At 39.7% G+C, this 19,947-nt stretch overlaps 1 protein-coding gene across 1 annotated transcript in view; it reads left to right on the top strand.

Moving 5' to 3' along the window:
• Positions 1–19,947, top strand: part of RYR3 (ryanodine receptor 3) — a 575,267-nt gene that overhangs the window by 480,900 nt on the left and 74,420 nt on the right. The window contains exons 76-87 of the mRNA XM_024202042.3: positions 2,941–3,047; positions 4,066–4,117; positions 5,125–5,181; positions 13,446–13,545; positions 13,747–13,826; positions 14,153–14,229; positions 16,402–16,475; positions 16,734–16,751; positions 17,218–17,298; positions 17,792–17,880; positions 18,456–18,584; positions 18,964–19,068. Coding sequence (XP_024057810.2) covers positions 2,941–3,047; positions 4,066–4,117; positions 5,125–5,181; positions 13,446–13,545; positions 13,747–13,826; positions 14,153–14,229; positions 16,402–16,475; positions 16,734–16,751; positions 17,218–17,298; positions 17,792–17,880; positions 18,456–18,584; positions 18,964–19,068 — 969 coding nt within the window. The remainder of the gene's footprint in view (positions 1–2,940; positions 3,048–4,065; positions 4,118–5,124; positions 5,182–13,445; positions 13,546–13,746; positions 13,827–14,152; positions 14,230–16,401; positions 16,476–16,733; positions 16,752–17,217; positions 17,299–17,791; positions 17,881–18,455; positions 18,585–18,963; positions 19,069–19,947) is intronic.

Raw genomic sequence — 19,947 nt, 5'->3', positions numbered from 1 at the left:
GATAACAGGGAAACACCCAGGGAACCATTTACAATGGACTAGATAAGCCTGAAATATAAGAGGAGGTAAAGAGTAAGTCATACATGGACAGAACATGCTGTACAGGGATTGGTTCCTACAAAGTAACCAAGCCAAACCCAAAGTGTCTGATGCAATGCATAGTAAATGCAATGTAATGTATAAATGTATATAAAGAAAGAGGTTTTCTGTGTAAGTTTGGATGTGTATTATGCTCTTTACCCACCTCCTATGCAGGCTGTAACCAGTGCGGTGTGAGCGGGGCAGCCACCCAGGGCACAAAACTGTGGAGGTGGAAAAAGGGGTTGGAGAAATGCCCAAAAACCCTGACAGGGGGCGCAAGTGTAACCCCCACACCTTCTGGGTGTGGTGTTCTGTCCCTTCTAGTGGCACCGAGACCACTTAGAGAGAGTTAAATGAGTCTGCTCTACTGCCTTAGCTAACAGCCAGTTGGCTTTTAGCTCATGTGGTACAGGCTCATGCACTAAGCTCCAGAGATCCCCGGTTCAATCCTGCCCGCCGACGACCGAGGTCTGTTGGCATTACACAAGTATGTTTACTCAATGTCTAGTTACTATTCTGCTCCTACTCTTAAGTCTAATCAGCTTAGTGTACCTTTGCTGTGTGCCAAATAAAAATAAATGAGTGAAAAAATCTGGAGTCAAACTGAGTTCTTGAAAAGCCGAGTAAAAAGAGATCTCGGAGGTAATCCCAACACCTATGACAACCATAGTCAGATTCTTTGTTCACTTTTTAAAAATAGTGGCAGGAGCCCTTTTGACTAGACAAGGATTCCCATTCAAGATTAGACCCATGTCATGGCAGTACATTTCCCCTGTCTTTGGTCTTCATTGTGTTGTACTAGTTTCTTTCCTTCCCATTAACTCACTTGCTGCCATGGCTTTTCATTATCACAGATTTGCTTGAGAAAAGTAAGGCAAACTCAGTATTGTACCTTTTCTTTCATATGTTTTCTACTTCATAGCAAATTTTCAGTTGTAAGTAAACAAAAATTACTAAGTATCAGAGGGGTAGCCGTGTTAGTCTGGATCTGTAAAATGCAACAGAGAGTCCTGTGGCACCTTTAAGACTAACAGATGTTTACATGCGTCTGACGAAGTGGGTATTCACCCACGAAAGCTTATGCTCCAATACATCTGTTAGTCTTAAAGGTGCCACAGGACTCTCTATGGCTTTTTAAAAATTACTAAAAAGTTCATACTATTTACAAACCTATCACCACGTAATTAATCACGTAATTAATTATGTGGGAGCAAATTGGAACCGGTAAGAGGTGAATATTTCCATGTCATAGCAGTGGCAGGATCAAGAAGTCCACTCTGCAGAACTTGCAAACACTGCAAAACATTCCTCTCTGAAAAAGATTTTCCACCACAGGAACTTCATTCACAATACTGACATCTCCTTATACCCTAAACTGCTACCAGCCCCAAAAGACACCCACTCAAAAAAACCCCAAAACCTACTCCACTGAGAGGTTTTTACCTCAAAAATTGCCAGAAACTCCATGGAGTCTATTAGACTTTACAATTGCTATTGTTTTTACTTGGAGGATGCTCATATATTACAATGATGGAAACCCTGAAATGGGCAGACACCCACTGTTAAGGATGCATATGTTTTCATTCTAATACTTCATTTTCAGTTGCTCATAACTTTCTAAAAACTGTCACCTTTTGAGCTGATGTTTCATATGCTTGGTCTCTGCTTGAAGGTGAATTTTATTAAAACTTTGAGCTAAAGTGGTTCAGCCAGCTTTTGACTCAGAGGAAAGATAGAAAGCAAATATCTTTATTTGGGGAAAAAACAACAAAAAACTCCTGAGATTTTTGACTAGCTATAATGTTAAAATGGCTTGGGATAGAAGGAAGGTATTTAAGATCGTTATAGCCTTCATTAAGGAGAGTGACTTTGATTCTTCCAGAGAAAAATAGTTTTGATTTGATCAAGTTCAGAGTGTTCACTGCTTATTTGCAGTAAAGCTGGCACAACATTAACATTAAGCATGTAATGTGTGCAGGTAAATAAAGACGCCTATGTGGCAAAAATATGCATTGCTAACTTATATGTGGAGAAAAAATTTAGTGAAAGTAAGCAATAAAATTTGATGGGTCTCCTCAAGAACCTCTCTCATTTACTGCACACCTTGTTAAGTACATCTGCATACCTCCTAGTCTGTGTCTACATTTATGGTGGCAGGTAAAGTACAGACACTATGTATGTAGCTACATGCTGCGGTAAAAGGAAGGCTGCATCCACACTTGTCATTCCCACCCATCCTTCAGGGCTGTCTATCATACCACAGGCCTGATAACGTTTCTCACCCAGTGAGACAGGGTGGGTGACATTCTATAAGTCCTACTCAGGAATGTCAAAACAGCCTATATGATTTGTCCACATGTAAGGTTAAGGCGATATCCCATTGATCTTGTGACTCAAGATTAGTGATGTAGAAAAAATATCACAGTAAAGTCTTCACTCCCTTGACAGTTCGTTACAGGAGGCATCTGTGGATATTAGTAAAAATGGTTCCATTTCCTAGCTGATTTTCCTGCTGAATAACTCAGCTGGGCCTTTCGTTCATCTTTGGTGGCACAGAAGCCTACATATTAATTTCTGCTGAATAAGGTTTGTAGCTGTCTAAATCAATACATTGCAAATGAGAAACTTTAACTTTGCTATCAAATAAGAGTAACATAATCAGGTATTGTAAATGCTTAATAGTCATACAAAATAACATGTTTCTGATGTTGTAAACTGCTGAATATCATGAATATTGGCAAAAGAATTTAAATTAAACAAAATAAAATTATGATGCTTTTGACTGAGTTCAATTGTCTCTGTATTAATTTGTTTGAGATGCTTTATTTATAAAATATTTAAATGTAAACCTTTGTACAGACACCTCCAAAAAAAGATGAGGAGGAGGTGGAAGAGACTGAAAAACACCCGGATCCACTTCATCAGATTATCCTCCATTTCAGTCGCAATGCGCTCACTGAGAGAAGGTAAGTAGAACCACATTCAAAATTACACAGGACCAATCTACACAGTCCAATTTTCAATTCACTAATTATAGAATTACCCCATAAAAGTAAATTCATTGTCACAACAGAAGTAAAATCATACATTACTGAATCAGTAACAGACATTTTCATTACAAAACTGATTTAGTACCAATGCAATTCAGTATTGTAGAGTGTTCTACCTCTCCTTTTCCATTTTCTACTTGCCCATATGTATTTATTTTTTATGTTTAACCTCTATATAAACTTTATATTAGCACAAATTTTAACACTTTTTTTTGGTCAAAGGGGAAGAGGCATTAATAAAACGTAGTGAATGTGTAACGCAGGCATTGCGAGGCTCAATTTCTCAGAGGCATATGAGCCCAAATTAATAATTTTTGCCTGCTGCCAGGATGATCCCACTGCTGTTTGCTACTTTATATATATATATATATATACACATATATATATATGTTCATATTATTAGCAGGTTTTCATCACACTTCATGCAATATGTGGGAAATGGTTCAAAATACCACTGGTGGGAGAGTGTGATTTCCTGGTAATGCCAGTTGCTGCCTTATTTGCAATTAGACTACTAGTAGAAGAACAAATTACAGACAAGCAAAGCAATCCTGCACTGTTTTGCAGATTCTTCCCTATGTTTTTGAATACATAATCTACCTATAATCTTATCACAAATAATCATTAGACAACAGGAACAGCTATAACTGTTATCTCCAGCCTGCTTTTCCACACGTCAGCATTGCCTGTTAATCAGCAGTAAAATACATAACTATCTTACTCACCTGCACATACATATGAATAAATATGTTTTAACAAAGAATTTCACATGGACTGAGAGATTAGGAGATATGTTTACAATATGGCTTGCAGGTAATGAAGTGTATACCTTCCCCTTAATGAAAATGAAACCTGCGTTCTGGCAGCATTATAAGAACCTCTGATGTTAAACCCACATAATAAGCATTTTGAATTACATTTTTTCTTCCTACAGCAAACTAGATGATGATCCTTTATACACTGCCTATTCAGCCATGATGGCCAAGGTAAATATTTAATTTCAAGCCCCATTCGCCATCCCACACATGCACCTCCAATTTATTTGTGTATATTTTCTGCATGCTTTCTCCTTTTATCCTTTTGTCTCTTGATATTAGTGGTTCCTGGTTTGTTCTCTAGCCATATTTTTATGGAAACATTGAATCAAGTTCTTCCCTGAGTTACACACTCCTATGGGGTTGAATTTGTTGTTAGGGCCCAAACACGGGACTTTTCCTACTACAGAAAATTATAATTTTGCCACTTCTGCTACACTGTCTTAAACAGAAAATGATTTAATGCTTTAAAATAAAATTTTTAGAGACCCTCTTCAGGCAAAACTACTATTGACTTCAGTGTAAACTTATCTAGAGTATGGACGGAGATGGGACTTAATATTTGCTCCTTAACAATATATTTATTATGAAATAGGTCATAGAAAATCAGCATGCTTTAATCCCTGGATGGCATTTAATGTTTGGCAATCAGTACTTACAGACACAAATCAATAAAAATCAATATTCATAACAGGGTCAAATGTAATTACAACTTCATCTGAGAAAAAAACATGAGATCAAAGGCATATACTAGATAAATGTACTGAAGTATGACCTAAAAACCACAACCTGGAATAGCAACTTCATTTTATTTGTTGAGTTTTTGTACGTGTGGGCTAATACTTTAAGGCACTCTCAGCCTTGAGGAATATCAATTTCTTAGCATTCAGGAGCATAAGTGTTAAACATTATAAATATATATATTTTAAATGCTCTAACTACTAATGGCTTTTCCCTCTCTAAATCTCTTTGCTAGCTGCATTGTCAGTAGTAAGTAAAGTTGCAGTATTTACATAGAGTAGGTTTTAATATGCTTAATTTACTGCTTATGCTTGTAATTGTTTTAGAAAGTTTCTGTTAATTGCTTTTTGTTCACTCAGCACAAATTGTAATAGAAATAACCACTGTTTGTTTCGAGCTGAGTATAAATTTGCAATTTCTTGTTCTAATGTAAAAAGAGCTGTCAAAGTGAAGAAGAGGAAGAAGAGGATGAAGAAAAAGAGAAGACATTTGAGGTGAGAGTTTAAACTATCTTTCCACACTGAGTTAAAGCCCAGAACATCATTTTAACAGGAGCCTGATAGAAGAGATGCAATGACAATAGCCATGTGGAGGATATGGAGAAGTTTTGCTACATTATTTATATAATAGCAGATCAATGTGTTAACCCAAATTTCTGGAACCAGAAAAGCTATAGAATAGGCTGGCAGGCTATCTGCATCAAGCTCAAATTTCTAATCCATTATCCCTAAGGCTTTGCCTGAATCTGCTCCTGCCTGTTTTTAGGCTTGGGAAGATTAGATTTTTATCTATAAATGTCAATAAACATCAAGTTACATGCACAAACTGATGGAAAAATAGTTTCATCGATAATGACAGAAATTTACAGATAGGTAAAGAATGAAAAATGTTGCTTGAGAACTTAATAGAGTTTGATTTTAAGATATTTACTTCCTGTTTTGACAATTTGCGTTTCAATGGTTATAAAGCTTTAATATTTTGAAACTCTATGTCTATTGTCTGATTTCTGTCTGTCTGATTTCCCCCAGAGTTTCCTGCAACTGTGAAAATGTAAAAAGATAAAAATTAAACATTATCAGTCAAAATTATTTTAAAAAAATAATAAATTCTGCCAGCTGAGCTATATTTTGTTTTCATTTCTTCTTACTTTCCCTTCTGTTGACTCTGCTCTAGCTCACACCTCAACACTCCCTTAGTTTCCTTCTCCCACTGTCATCTTTTTGTCGTCTTCCATGCTGCCCCTAATACCTGGAGCAGTTTAATCTTTTGGAGCATCATGCAACCATCCTTATTTCATTAATCTCTCTATCAAATACATTTATTCTACATAGTTTATCAGTTAATCTAGCAATGGATCTAGAAAGGAGTATTCACGGCTATTATCATGCACATGGAGTCATGGCTCCATGCATCAGGGTTCCCAAGGGAGGTCCAGAATACCATTGAGGACCTCCCCTTTGATGAATCACACCTCTTCAACCTCTTTTCAATGGACAAGTCCCCCCATGAAGGATTCCAGGGCTACCCTCTGTTCGCTGGGGATATACATGCCTGCCCCAAGAGGAAGTTTCACCGCCCATTGCTCAAATCTAGATATGTGGCTCAGCAGTTTTTCCACCAGAGTCCCTATGAACCACCACATAAGAGACAGAGGGGTCAAAAGTCCCATTTTCCTACACCATCTGTAACAGGCTGAACACCTCAATCTCAGCCCCTGGCTCAACGTTATTATTGACAGGATCTTAAGAGCCGCAAAACACTAAGACCAACACCTCAACCCCCTCACACCATTTGGGGGTCGTCTAGCACTCCTTTTAAACACCTGGAGTGCAGTAACAATGGACAAGTGGGTGCTGAACATCATCCACTTTGGCTAAACAATAGAGTTTGCATCCCTACTTCCTCCAAAAAACCCATCCCCACTCACCTTTGGGGACCACTCTGATGAGAGTATTCTCAAACAAGAGGTGACAGTGCAGTGACGAGCAATAAAATACATCCCTTCTCAATACCAAGAAAAGGTTTTACTTTACCTACTTCCTGATACCCAAAAAAGAAGAATGGTTGGAGACCAATCCTCGACCTCTGCCATCTCAACCACTTCATTCACAAACTCAGATTTCACACGCTCCCATTGGCAGCTATAATTCCATCTTTAGAAAAGGGCATGTAGTTCATGGCTCTCGATATGAAGGACAAGTACTTTCATGTAGACATTCATCCTGCTCACAAATGCTTTCTTAGATTCATGGAAGGCTCCGGCCATTTTCAGCACCAAGTACACTCCTTCAGAATAGTGACCTTTACCAAGATACAGTGCTGGCCTTACTACCATGAGGCGAACTGAGGCGGCCGCCTCAGATGCCAGAGTGTGGGGACACCACTAGGACCCAGAGTGTAGAAAATTGTGTCTGCTGCTGGTGCATATGTATTCTCTCTGTTCTAGATGCATAGAGATGGTGGAGTGCTGTGCTGGAGGAAGGAGGGCACAGGAGACATAACAAGCAGGCAGGAGAAAAGGTGAGGGAATAACGGAAAGCAGCAGGAGCTGCAGGGAGAGAGAGGAGGAGGAGCCTCTTATGTACCTCTCTAGCACCCCCAGGAGCCTGGACTGATTAACACCAGCTTCTCAGGGAGCTTCCTGTTTCCTGCTGCTTCGTTGAATCCACGTGAGGAGAACAGGCAGTCAACTGAAGTAGTAGGAGCCAGTTAGGTCCTTAAGATATTGATATCTTCCCTCACTCAGGCCCTGCTACCAGCCTGCTTATTTGTCCCCTTCAATTGAGTGTTGAGAGCCACTCTAGGTGGCACAGAACAGCAGTCATGAGTGAAAGAAGAAAACACCCCTCTGGGGCAGCATTCAGAAAAAGAAAGAAAGCAAAGGAAGCTTTTCTATCTAAGCAGGAAGGAACTCTCCTGAGATACATAGACACAAATGTTTGCGGTGAGCCTTCCGGCCCCAGTGAGGATGTGAGTGGTGAGGGGATACCTGATCTTCCAGTTAGTCAGAGTTCAGGTGACCTGGCAGCTACTGAAGCATCCATATCTCCATCTCAAATGGATGTAACCATGCACATTCCTGAAGAAAAGTGTAGATCAGAGAAGAGTGTGGTGGAGACGCAAGAAACAGCTGCTGCTGAGTTTAGTTCCTTAAGTCTAGATGATCCAGGACTGTGGACCCACTTGAGCAGTAGCCTGAGGGACTTCCTTGTACTGCATGGGCCACAGTAAGTGGAAAAACTTCATGTTCCCCAAAGACAATGAAAATAGAAGTTTCCATCCAACACATTACTGGTGCGAAATCCCCAATGGTGACAAAGTGGAGAGGCCCTGACTTACGTACTCAAAAACCGAGAATGCTGCATACTATTTTTGTTGCAAACTCTTCCAGTCTAATGGTCCAGCCACATTGGGTTCTACAGGAACAAAGGACTGGAAAAATCTGGCTAGAAATCTGGCATGCCATGAGAAGGCAACAAATCACCAGAGAGCATTCCATAGGTGGAAAAAGCTTGAGATGAGACTAAGGTTAAAGACCACCATAGATGATCAGCATCAAGAGAAGATTGCATCAGTCTCTTTACTGGCAAAATGTTCTGAAAAGGCTCATTGCCGTTGTGAGAATGCTTGCTACCCAAAACCTAGCACTGTGTGGCACTTCAGATCAGCTGTATGTGCCAAACAATGGAAACTTACTTAAAATTGTGGAGCTGATGGCTGAGTTTGATACTGTACTCCAGGAGCATCTAAGAAGAGTCACCACCCAAGAAATGTACACACATCACTACCCTGGAAAAACAATTCAAAATGAGATCATACAGTTACTGGCAACAAAAGTCAAACAGAAGATTGTGGCAGATCTGAAGTCAGCAAGATATTACTCTGTTATTCTGGACTGCACACCTGACATCAGCCATACGGAGCAAATGACTTTAATGGTGTGTTTTGTAACAACAACAGAACCTAGTGAAAATGTCCCTGCAATGGTAACTGTCAGAGAGCATTTTCTAGAATTTATTGACATTGATGATACTACAGGAGCTGGTATGACAAATGTGCTTCTTAAAAAGCTGGAAGATACGGGAATTGCGATAGCTGACATGAGAGGTCAGGGCTACGACAATGGTGCCAACATGAGAGGAAAGAACAGAGGAGTGCAGACACAGATCCGAGAGTTAAACTCTCGAGCTTTTTTTTGTCCCATGCCGTTCTCATTCATTGAACTTGGTGGTCAGTGATGCAGCATCAGCTTCTAGTGAGGCTGCTGAATTTTTTAATGTAATTCAAAGCATCTGTGTATTTTTCTCTGCATCAACTCATCGATGGCAAATTTTGAAGCAACATGTGGGAACATCCTCTCTGACACTGAAACCATTGAGTGCCCCACGATGGGAAAGTCGAGTGGAGGCGATAAAGCCTATCAAACACCTAATTGGGAAGATAGATGATGCCATAGTTGCCATTATGGAGGATAACGCTATGACAGGAAATGGAGAACAGTGGCAGAGGGAAATGGAATCACCAGAAACATACATAACTTCAAATTTCTGTGTGGCTTAGTGTTGTGGCATGACATACTGTTTGAAATAAATGTTGTAAGCAAGAGACTCCAAGGTGTTGACCTTGATATATCTGGAGCAATGGAACAACTGGACAAAGCAAAGTCATACCTACAGTCTTACTGGTCAGATGAGGGATTTCAAAATGTTCTGAAGAGTGCGCAGAAGTTGGCAGAGGAACTTCACACTGAAGCTATTTTCCCACCCATTCAAGAATACAAGAAGAAGACGACATATTGATTACGAGGCACGGGATAATCCTATAAGAGACCCCAAACAACAATTCAAAGTTGAATTCTTTAACCAGGTGCTAGATTGTGCAATACAGTCAGTCAGTTGAAGAATGTTTCATGCAGTTCAAGGAACACAGTAGTATATTTGGGATGTTGTATGATATTCCAAAACTCCTCACTGTACCTGAAGAAGACCTACACCAGCAATGCAGAGCACTAGAGATAGTGTTGATACATGATGACATGCGCAATATTGATGCGAGTGATTTAGGTGATGAACTGAAAGCCCTTTCAAGATACATTTCAGCAGGATCAACTCCAAAGGATGTTCTGGTATATATGTGCACAAATAAGATGACCACCCTCTTTTCAAATGCTTTTGTTGCTCTGCGCATACTTCTAACACTTCCTGTAACAGTTGCTAATGGAGAACGCAGCTTCTCCAAGCTGAAGTTAATAAAAACACATCTCCGCTCCACAGTGACACAGGAGAGGCTGGTCGGCCTTGCAACCTTCTCAACAGAGCATGAGCTGGCCCAGACTGTGGACCTTCAGTTCAAATCTTTGCAACCAAGAAGGCATGGAAAGCACCACTTTGATTATTCAAACAGATGAAAATGCCAGTGTTTACTATGCAGACAAGAAAAGTTACATTTGTTGTTCAGGCGTTTGAAAGTTAAGTGTTACTTAACATTTTTGAACAAGGCATCTTAAGTTGTTAGGTCTCCTTTATTGGGGTAGGTAGCAGAGCAGTACCATGAGAGGAATAGAACAGGAAGAAGGCAGAATTGAGACCTTTCAAAGTTTTGGCCCAAGTGAGGGAGCATGGGGGCATCATTTGAGCTCCCCGCCTCAGGTGCCAAAATGTTGTGGGCCGGTCCTGCCAAGATATTCTCAGTAGTAGCAGCCCACATCAGACATCATGATCTCAATGACTGGCTCCTTGTTGCCAAGTCCTGCCAGGAAGCCTATGCATCCCCTTCCATGATGTTACACATCCTCTCTTCACTGGGAGTCAGAATGTTAAAAAAAATCTGTTCTCACCCCCACACAATCTCTGGACTTCATCGGGGCAACTTTATATTCTGTCACCGCAAGACTGTACCTGCCCAAGGACAGGTTCCAGACCATGAGCAATATCATAACTCATGTCACAAGCAACCTTTGACTACCCATCAAGACATGTCTGTCCCTCTTAGGTTATATGGGTTTGTGCACCTACATCATCCCATTCGCAGGACTCCACCTTCGTTGCCTTCAAACTTGCTGTGGTCAGTATAGTCTCCAAGCCGTCATTCTATGAACCTCATAGTGACAGTTCCAGCCAAGGTATTGTCTTCGCTGCTATTGTGGACAAATCCTCATTGGGTATCTGGCCAGGACCATTATTACAGACGCATCCCTATTAGATTGGGGAGCCCACATGAACAGGCACACAGCACAATGTGCCTGGACATCTTGAGAATTCAGGATGCATGTCAATATCCTGAAGTTTTGAGCAGTCCAGAAGCCATGTGAGTCCTTTCTTCTGTTTATCTGCTCTCAGCATGTTCTTATAATGTCAGACAACACTATGACTGTCTTCTACACTAACAAGCAGGGGGGAGCAAGATCCACCTTCCTATGTACAGAAGCAGTCAGTCTCTGGAACTGGTATATCAGCAATCAAATCACCCTATTGGCAACCTACTTTCAAGGGAAGCAACATGTCTGCTGAGGGAATCTGCAACCACATTTTCCAATTGACCATGACTCAATACTGCATAGTATTTTCACTCAATGGCGGCCCCCAACCAGGGATCTCTTCAGCTCTCAAGTGAACAGGAAATGCACCACATATTGCTTCAGAGGAGCACTAGGTCACCACTCCCAGGGTGACACTCTGCTTCTTCCTTGGTTGGACCAGTTCAATTGTGCCTTCCATCCATTACCTCTCCTGTCACAAGTTTTACACACAATCCAGCAGGACAGAGCATGGGGCATCCTCATTGCCCCCTTCTGGCCCCACCAGTTCTGGTTTCCCAAGATCCTATGGATGTCATCGTGACCACCAATCATCCTATCAATATTCCCTGAACTCCTGACCCAGTGAGAACGGCAAGATCAAGCACCCCGATCTGTGTACACTCCACCTCAGGGCTTGGTATTTGGATAGGCATCATCCTTAGACTATTCATGCTCCACAGCCATATGAGAAATCCTCTGTAACAGTAGAAAGAACTCTACTACCAAATGTTACCTAGCTAAATAGAAGCATTCCTCTTCTTGAGCACTCCCAAAGAGGCATTCTCCCAGAGACTACAAATATTTCTCTCATCTTGGACTATATCTTATCTTTGAAAACATTGTTTGTCCATCAGCTCCTTGCAAGACCACTTGGCGACGTTCAGTGCATACCATCAAACTTCTCAGGGCTACTCAGTCTTTGCACATCCACTGACCAATAGATTCTGGAAAGGCCTAATAAAAACCTTCCCACCTACTCAGAAGCCTACTCCCCAGTGGGACCTGAATCTTGTTCTTTCAGTACTCCCAAGTCATCCTCCCGCGCTTTGAGCCTTTAGCTACTTGCTCCATGTCCCTCCTTTCCATAACGTCACTTTTCTTGTAGCCATTAACTCAGCAAGAACATTCAAACATAACATTCAAAAACCAGTAGGAGAACACTTTAACTTGTCTGGTCACTCAATGACAGACCTGCGGGTGGCAATTTTGCAACAGAAAAGCTTCAAAAACAGACTCCAACGAGAAACTGCTGAGCTTGAATTGATATGCAAACTAGATACAATCAATTTAGGCTTGAATAGAGACTGGGAATGGCTGAGCCATTACAAACATTGAATCTATCTCCCCATGTAAGTATTCTCACACTTCTTATCAAACTGTCTGTACTGGGCTATCTTGATTATCACTTCAAAAGTTTGTTTCTCTTACTTAATTGGCCTCTCAGAGTTGGTAAGACAACTCCCACCTTTTCATGCTCTCTGTATATGTATATATATCTCCTCAATATATGTTCCATTCTATGCATCCGAAGAAGTGGGCTGTAGCCCATGAAAGCTTATGCTCAGATAAATTTGTTAGTCTCTAAGGTGCCAGAAGTACTCCCGTTCTTTTTGCAAAATGTAATAGTATACCAGTCAGTCAGGCTTTATTTCTTTAACCAACATTATAAGTGATTTGAATATTAGTTATGTACATAGTGGATATACCTAACAAATAAACACAAGTAGATTGAAAGAGAAGTCCTCAGTACAAATAAATCCAAATTATTGTGTATTTTTGTGATCATAAAAACTGCTCCATTAAAGAGATTCGAACATGCAGACTACAGGCAGGAAGCAGCAGTATGAGGGGAAGAACTGGTTTAGGAAGTGGCATCCAGGAATGGTAAAAGTTCTGCAGGAAGAGGGAGGTGGTTTTAATCAGATATTTCCCAACCTTTAATAAAGTTCAGATTATTTTAGGGGCTGAGAAAACATAAAGGTCAGTTCTTATTTCACTTTAGAATCATGGAAGATTAGGGTTGGAAGAGACCTCAGGAGTCATCTAGTCCAACCTCCTGCTCAAAGCCCACTTCTAATTTTGATGATCACATTTGGCACAAGCACACAGATCTATAGTCAACAAAATCCATCCTTCAGATTCAGACAATGTTGCCTATTTTAAATTTTCTTGTTGCTGAATATTTTCCACCCTCTTGTAGAGGAGATGTACAGGTGAGGAATAGATGAATTAAGGAACAGAGGGTTTAAAGAGTAAAAACATTGTGTATAAACAACACTCCTTTAAAAGATGGAGCAGTTTGAGAGTGAAGCCTATCTTCTGGCCACCAGGTGCATTATGGATCAGATTTTGTGGTCCAGCCAAGCTCTGCCTGAGTGCAGCTAATCTGACTCTATAGCCGTACTGGCTGTATGTACATGCAAATAGTGCATTCATTGTGGTGTTTGTTTCCAAACTCAGGAGAAAGAAATGGAAAAGCAGAAAACCCTTTATCAGCAAGCTCGTCTGCACGATCGTGGAGCTGCTGAGATGGTTCTTCAGATGATTAGTGCAAGCAAAGGTAAAGTTCTGTGAAATATTTAAATTATGTTAAACCTATATGCAATTATATAAATATATCAGCTTACTAAGTGCATGGTATATAATAAATCAGAATTAAATGCATATTATGAACTACATTAGGTATAGTCTCTGTTCTGTTTTTCCAATCTAATCAATTACGTTAGCACAGATTTTAATTATTATATGATTGTTTTGACAGGTGAACTGGGCCCCATGGTTATTGAAACATTAAAACTTGGCATTGCCATTCTAAATGCTGGTAATACATTAGTTCAGCAGGTAACAATATTTAACTTTTACAAGCCTTATCTTTGTAAAGGAAGCATATTATTTTGAGAATTTTAGTTTATTACTACTGCTTTTCTGCTAAGAGGAGTTTGGTTAATTTTAGATTAGATGGCAAAAAATGTGGGGAGTAATATTCTGGCTGGTTGAACAATTAGATGCATACTAACATGATTAAGGCTAGAGCAAACTACGTTTTAATCAAAGCAAAGATCAAATATATTACTGGCCAGTTTTGTCAATATGACAATGATAATTTGGCAAATTGTCAAATTATGATGATTTTTATATAGTTTTTCCTAAACCTCTCTCTCCTCTAGAAAATGTTAGATTACCTTAAAGAGAAGAAGGATGCTGGATTTTTTCAGAGTCTCTCTGGCTTAATGCAGTCTTGCAGGTAAAAGCACAAACCATGTTGTTACAGCTTTAGTAGCATCTAGGTTGGTGGCTAATTGCTCAGAGTTGGTACATTTTGAAGGTTTGGATTACAGCAGTCGACAACTGAGCTGGGAATTGATCTAGAGGGAATTGTATTTGTGGATCTTAGGCACTTAAGAAGAGTAACTTCATCTGTGGAATATTCTTCCAAGAGAAAATAAAGCGTAGGCTGACCTTGTATTTCTTAGCAAGCACATATAAGAGTAATACAGCATTTAGTAGGTTTTATCTCAGTGGTGATCTGCAATGACAGTAGTACCTGTTGCCCATGTGTGTCTTTCTGGGCAATAGTAAAAACAAAGTTCATTTGAAGACAGACCATAAAATGTAAAGGACACTGGAAACAATATGCTAGTGTTTCAGTTTTTGGTTTTAATAATATCACTGTGAATAAAAACAAGTGCATGTGTCACTGTGTAACTAAATGAACTGCACTAGCTAAAAAAATTAAAATGTATTCAGATTAGAGAAATAAAATTATTTCACCAGTGTACAGAGAGAGGTTACCATCTTCTGTTCTGGGAAATGAGCTTTGCTGTATTAGCAATCAAAATTATTCCTGGGGGAATTCTGCGCCATTGCACATGCACAGAATTTATGTCCCCCGCAGATTTCTTTGCTTCCCCACAGAAAAATGACTTTTTGATGGGGAAGCAAAGGGAAGCCACAAAAACGGTCATACTCTCTAGCAGTATGTTTCGGGTGCCCAGGGCAGCCGCCAGAGAGGTAAATCACTGTGGGGCAGGGAGCAGGACTTGGGAAGACCTGGCTGGTGGCTCCTATCCTATGGTGGGCTCAGCTGCTAGTCCCGGCTGGGATGTGGAGGTCGGAGCCAGATCAGACCACCCTCAGATTTCTCCGCAGCTGCAGGAAGCTCTGAAAATCCCGGCCCCACTTGCTGCACCTATCACTCCTCCACTGCAGGGGGAGGTATCCCTGTACAGGGAGCTGCTCCCCATCCGCCCAATCCCCATGCATCCAGACCCCCTCATACCCAGACTCTCCCGCTGAGTCTCACACACACACCCCCCACACTCAGAACCGCGCTGATGAGCCCCACTCACCCTGCAACTGGACCATTGCGACAAGCCACCTGTACCCAGATCCCCTCCCCATCAAGCCCCAACCAGCTGCAGCTGGATCCACACCCCACTGAGCCTCACTCCCCCAGTATCTGGACCCCCCACTGAGCCCCCAACAATCAGACCCCCGCCACGCTCTATCCCCCTGCTGAGCTCCAACCACCTTCATCTGGACCCTCCTGCAGAGTCCAATACCGTTGCACCCAGAACCCCCCAACAAGCTCCCGCACCCAGATCCACCACTGAGCACACCAAGATTGACCCACACAGAACTCTCTCAACCCACACCTGGATCCCCCCACACTAAGCCCCTGCACACTTGGATCCTGCCTTGCTGAGGCCCTGGGGTGTTTCTGGAGCAGGCCCAGTCCTTGCGCTGTGTCAGGATTGGGTGCAGCCTCATCACTGAGTCCCTGTCCTGGGGGGAGGGGGCAGGGAGCTACACAGTGATCTCCCACCTTTGTGCAGCCAGTGGCCTGTGCTCCCCAATTCCATGGTGGAGCCTCCAGATTTATTTGACAAATAAAATTTGCAGAATTTTAAAATTGTGTGCAGAATTTTTAATTTTTTTGGTGCAGAATGCCCTCAGGAGTAGAAAATCAATCTTTCAATACATTTTGACCTTGCAAGACAATTAGACTCTCAACAGGTTCCTTTTAAATGATAACAGTTTGGTAGAAACCATACGAATGAGAAATAAAGTGAACTCAAATTATGACCTTTTTGGGGGTGGGGCATGATTGAATAATATTTTGGGTTCCTTTTCTCTTCTACATATAGATGTGTAACTCCTCTTGATATTAATGGTAGTAATAGGTGTATATCAAGAGGAGATTTAAACCTGTATCTTTTCAGAAACAGACACTGGGCCCATATCCCCCTCCAAACCCTTTTATTTAAAACATGTTTCATTTTATATATACGAGTCTGTGTGTATCACAATGGGTAAAACGTGTGGGTCAAGGCTTCCAGAGAGTTCATGGAGGAAATTATTTTTGCCGTTACATACAGCAGTAGAACTTTCTCAATTTTCTGTGCTTTGTTAAAAGTGTTCTTGACTTGAATGCATTTGAGAGACAGAATAAAGCAGAAGGCCTTGGAATGGTTACTGAAGAAGGAACTCGTAAGTACAATGAATAAAACCCATTTAATTCAAGTAGCAATTAAAGAGTTTATTATGCTTCCTTCTAAAACTGGAATTTTCAGGGCTGTTTTAGCACATTGCTCTCTATTGATAGCCTCATTAAAATTAGGATTAGATTAGCCTTTTTAACATGGTTAATGTTTATTAAAATTCTAGCAGTAAGCATTTGAACGGAAATTATCATGTAACTTACAATTTGCTTATCCTGTATTCTTATTATTTTTCTCTGATCCACAGTCATCGTTCGTGAGCGTGGTACGTTTGGGTTTACAGCTTTTGATGCTATTGTGTGTTGCAAATACAGAAAGAAATCTTCTTTAATTGCATCTTCCCAGACATCCTTTAGGTTTAGTTTTATGGTCTGCAGCAGGTTGCGTGTTGAGCTTGGACAAAGAGTTTGATGCTTAATTAAAGAAGTGTCTTTCATATTTAAGGCATGGTTTTATTGACAACTAACCATTTACTTATTAGAACTTTAGTCCAGTAGTTTTTACCATGAATGCATTGGAGTGCTAAATATTTTGGCTTTTGCTTTTTCTGTTTCATAATTTGTTTTATTATCATTACTCTCAGTACATTTATTTAAAATTACTTTAAAGCAGCTTACAGTATTTGCTTTTTATTAGAATCACTTATTTTGAAGGACGCTGTTTGAAGAATATATGTTTTGCATGTTTCATAATGAACAATGATCACATTCGTTGTACTATATATTTTCAAGGTGAGAAAGTGCTACAGAATGATGAGTTTACTCGAGATCTGTTTAGATTTTTACAGCTGCTTTGTGAAGGTCATAACAATGGTAAGTAGACTGGAATGAATTTTCAGGAAAGTGATTGTATTCAGACTCTTAAAAGGAAGGACAGTAGTCCTTAGTATTGATGCTATTCAAATTGACTTTCTGTTTTTTGCTAAAGGTAATCAAGTCAACACTCTAAGCTAAAGTGGTTCTTCAAAATGTGACAAACCATGTGACAAATCTAATCAACTTTCACTCTTTAACTAACAGTCGTAATGACATTCCAGAATTTATGCATCTCACCATTAATAGAAAGATGGATGGCAAGATATTCACAAAAAAGTTCTTGTTATATGTTTAAATTATGATATATTTCAATAACATTTCCAGAATCTTTGATAAGCATCAGTGCTTTTAAGTGTAGTGTATATGAGATGGTCTTTCACAATTAGTAGCTATAAGAGTAACTTTCCTCTTTCATATAGTGGAATAATCTCCTATTTTTTTGTTTCTTATACATATATATTTATCAAACACAAATTATTTGTGATTTCAGATTTTCAGAATTTCCTACGTACTCAGATGGGCAACACTACAACAGTGAATATTATTATCAGCACTGTTGACTATCTCTTACGTCTTCAGGTAAAAAAAAAAAAAGACAAAGACAAAACAAAGAATAAATTATTCCCCTCCCCTTGCACTTTTGTGAGGCTAACACGAGGAGCAGCACTAGCTTTGTGTAGTCTTTGCACTGGGAGTATCACACAGATCACTTTGTGCCCACCCCTGTGCAGGTGAATGAGGAAGGTGCCTGCACCCTCTGCTCTCTCACCTGGTGCACATGCTCATGGCTGCACATATTTTGGATGGACTTAATTTCATTTGTGTTTACTAGTGTGGTAATCCTGTATATGAAGTTGACCTGTAACTAACAGCTTTAATATTAAAGTGTACGCACTTGTTATCTTCATTTTTAAACAGCCCTTAACTGTCAGATGTGCCTTTGTAAAACAATTGAGTGATAATGCATTTCAGTATTGATAACTGCAGAACACATAATTGGACAAAATTGTATAACATTATTGTGGTTAGAAATAAAAGCACATAAAAATGTGAAATCCTATCTACCATTTCAATTTCTGTTTATGTGATAATGTATGGTAATTGCTGAACATACAATATGAGAGTGGAAAAATATAATTGTCATTTGTTCTTAGGAATCAATTAGTGACTTCTATTGGTACTATTCAGGAAAAAACGTGATTGATGAATCTGGACAGCGTAACTTCTCTAAAGCTTTGGCTGTTACCAAACAAATTTTCAACTCACTTACAGAATATATCCAGGTAAATGGAAACCTGACACAGGGATGTTCAAATTTCAATATTTACAGTAAATGTATTTACATATACACTGCCTGATCCTCAGCTGGTGTAAGTCGGAAATTGACATAGCTTCATCTTCATTAATTTGAACTGAGCTATGCTCAATTACATCAATTGTGGATCTGGTCCATAATGTAAAAATCTATAGATATTTTTGTGATTGTCTAATGCGTAACATTCACAACCTATGTGGTGATTATATTTTGGAAGACATTCTAGAATAACTTCATGGAAAATTGTACTTATTTCTTGGATTGCTCAACTAGGAGCCTTAAATAGGAAAAGTATTTCTTAACCCGATTGATACATATTTTTTCTTTACGCTTTTCTTTATTTTTAGGGTCCTTGCATAGGTAACCAGCAGAGTCTGGCTCACAGTAGGCTGTGGGATGCAGTTGTTGGCTTCCTTCATGTCTTTGCTAACATGCAAATGAAACTCTCTAAGGTATTTTCAGTTGTTCAACAATTATCTATAGTGCATCTATATTGTAAGCATAAAATGCAATAAAATGTGCAGTGAAAGCTATAAGTCAATTAGTAGTATGGTCTCTGTTCAGTTGTGTATAGCATTCTTATTTTCATTATGTAACAAATAGCTCTAAACTTAGATGATAGCCCTAGAAAAAACTGTTGGGCCTTCTGCTCTATGAATTATGATTCTCCTCCTGTGCTCAAGTGAGTCAGCTAACCTCTTAAACATGTCCACATACAGTGTGCTTCAGTTATCTCTTCAGACACATCATTCATTACCTAATTGCCCTTATATGGCTAAGGGACTTTTTTTTTTTTTTTTAAATGGCCAGCCTACAAGTACCATGTTAATGAGTCTGAAGCTCCTTATTCACAGCCACTTTAAATAATCTGGTGGTTTTTGCTTTTTTCAAAAGATTTCTCTCTGAAATTAGGTGCTTTCCATCAGTTGAGAACATACAAGTGGTGCATTTAAGTTCTACAGTTTTCAAAGATGTTTACCATTTTCAGCAATAGCTATGTAACAAGAAAGTTCATGAAAATGGTAAAATCTCTCAGTATAATATAAATGTTATATGGCATCCATCATATTTGCTTTAGATTTAAAAAAATACAGTAAAATGTTTTAAAGAAATAAATCCTCATTTCACTGATAGGGTATTTGCATCTGTGTCAAAAAAGAACAGAACCGATTAGCATATTTACAATTTGCATTGTGATAATAGATACAGGTTATTTTTAAAGGTTCTTACTCCCGCAGGAATTCTGTGCCACTGCGCATGCGCAGAATTTATGTCTCCCGCTGATTTCTTTGCTTCCCTGTAGAAAAAAGACTTTCTGACAGGGAAGCAAA

This window comes from Terrapene carolina, unplaced genomic scaffold, assembly GCF_002925995.2.
Source record: "Terrapene carolina triunguis isolate 2854851 unplaced genomic scaffold, T_m_triunguis-2.0 Scaffold96, whole genome shotgun sequence".
Lineage (NCBI taxonomy): Eukaryota > Metazoa > Chordata > Testudines > Emydidae > Terrapene > Terrapene triunguis.
This window is presented reverse-complemented; position numbering and strand designations above follow the sequence as displayed.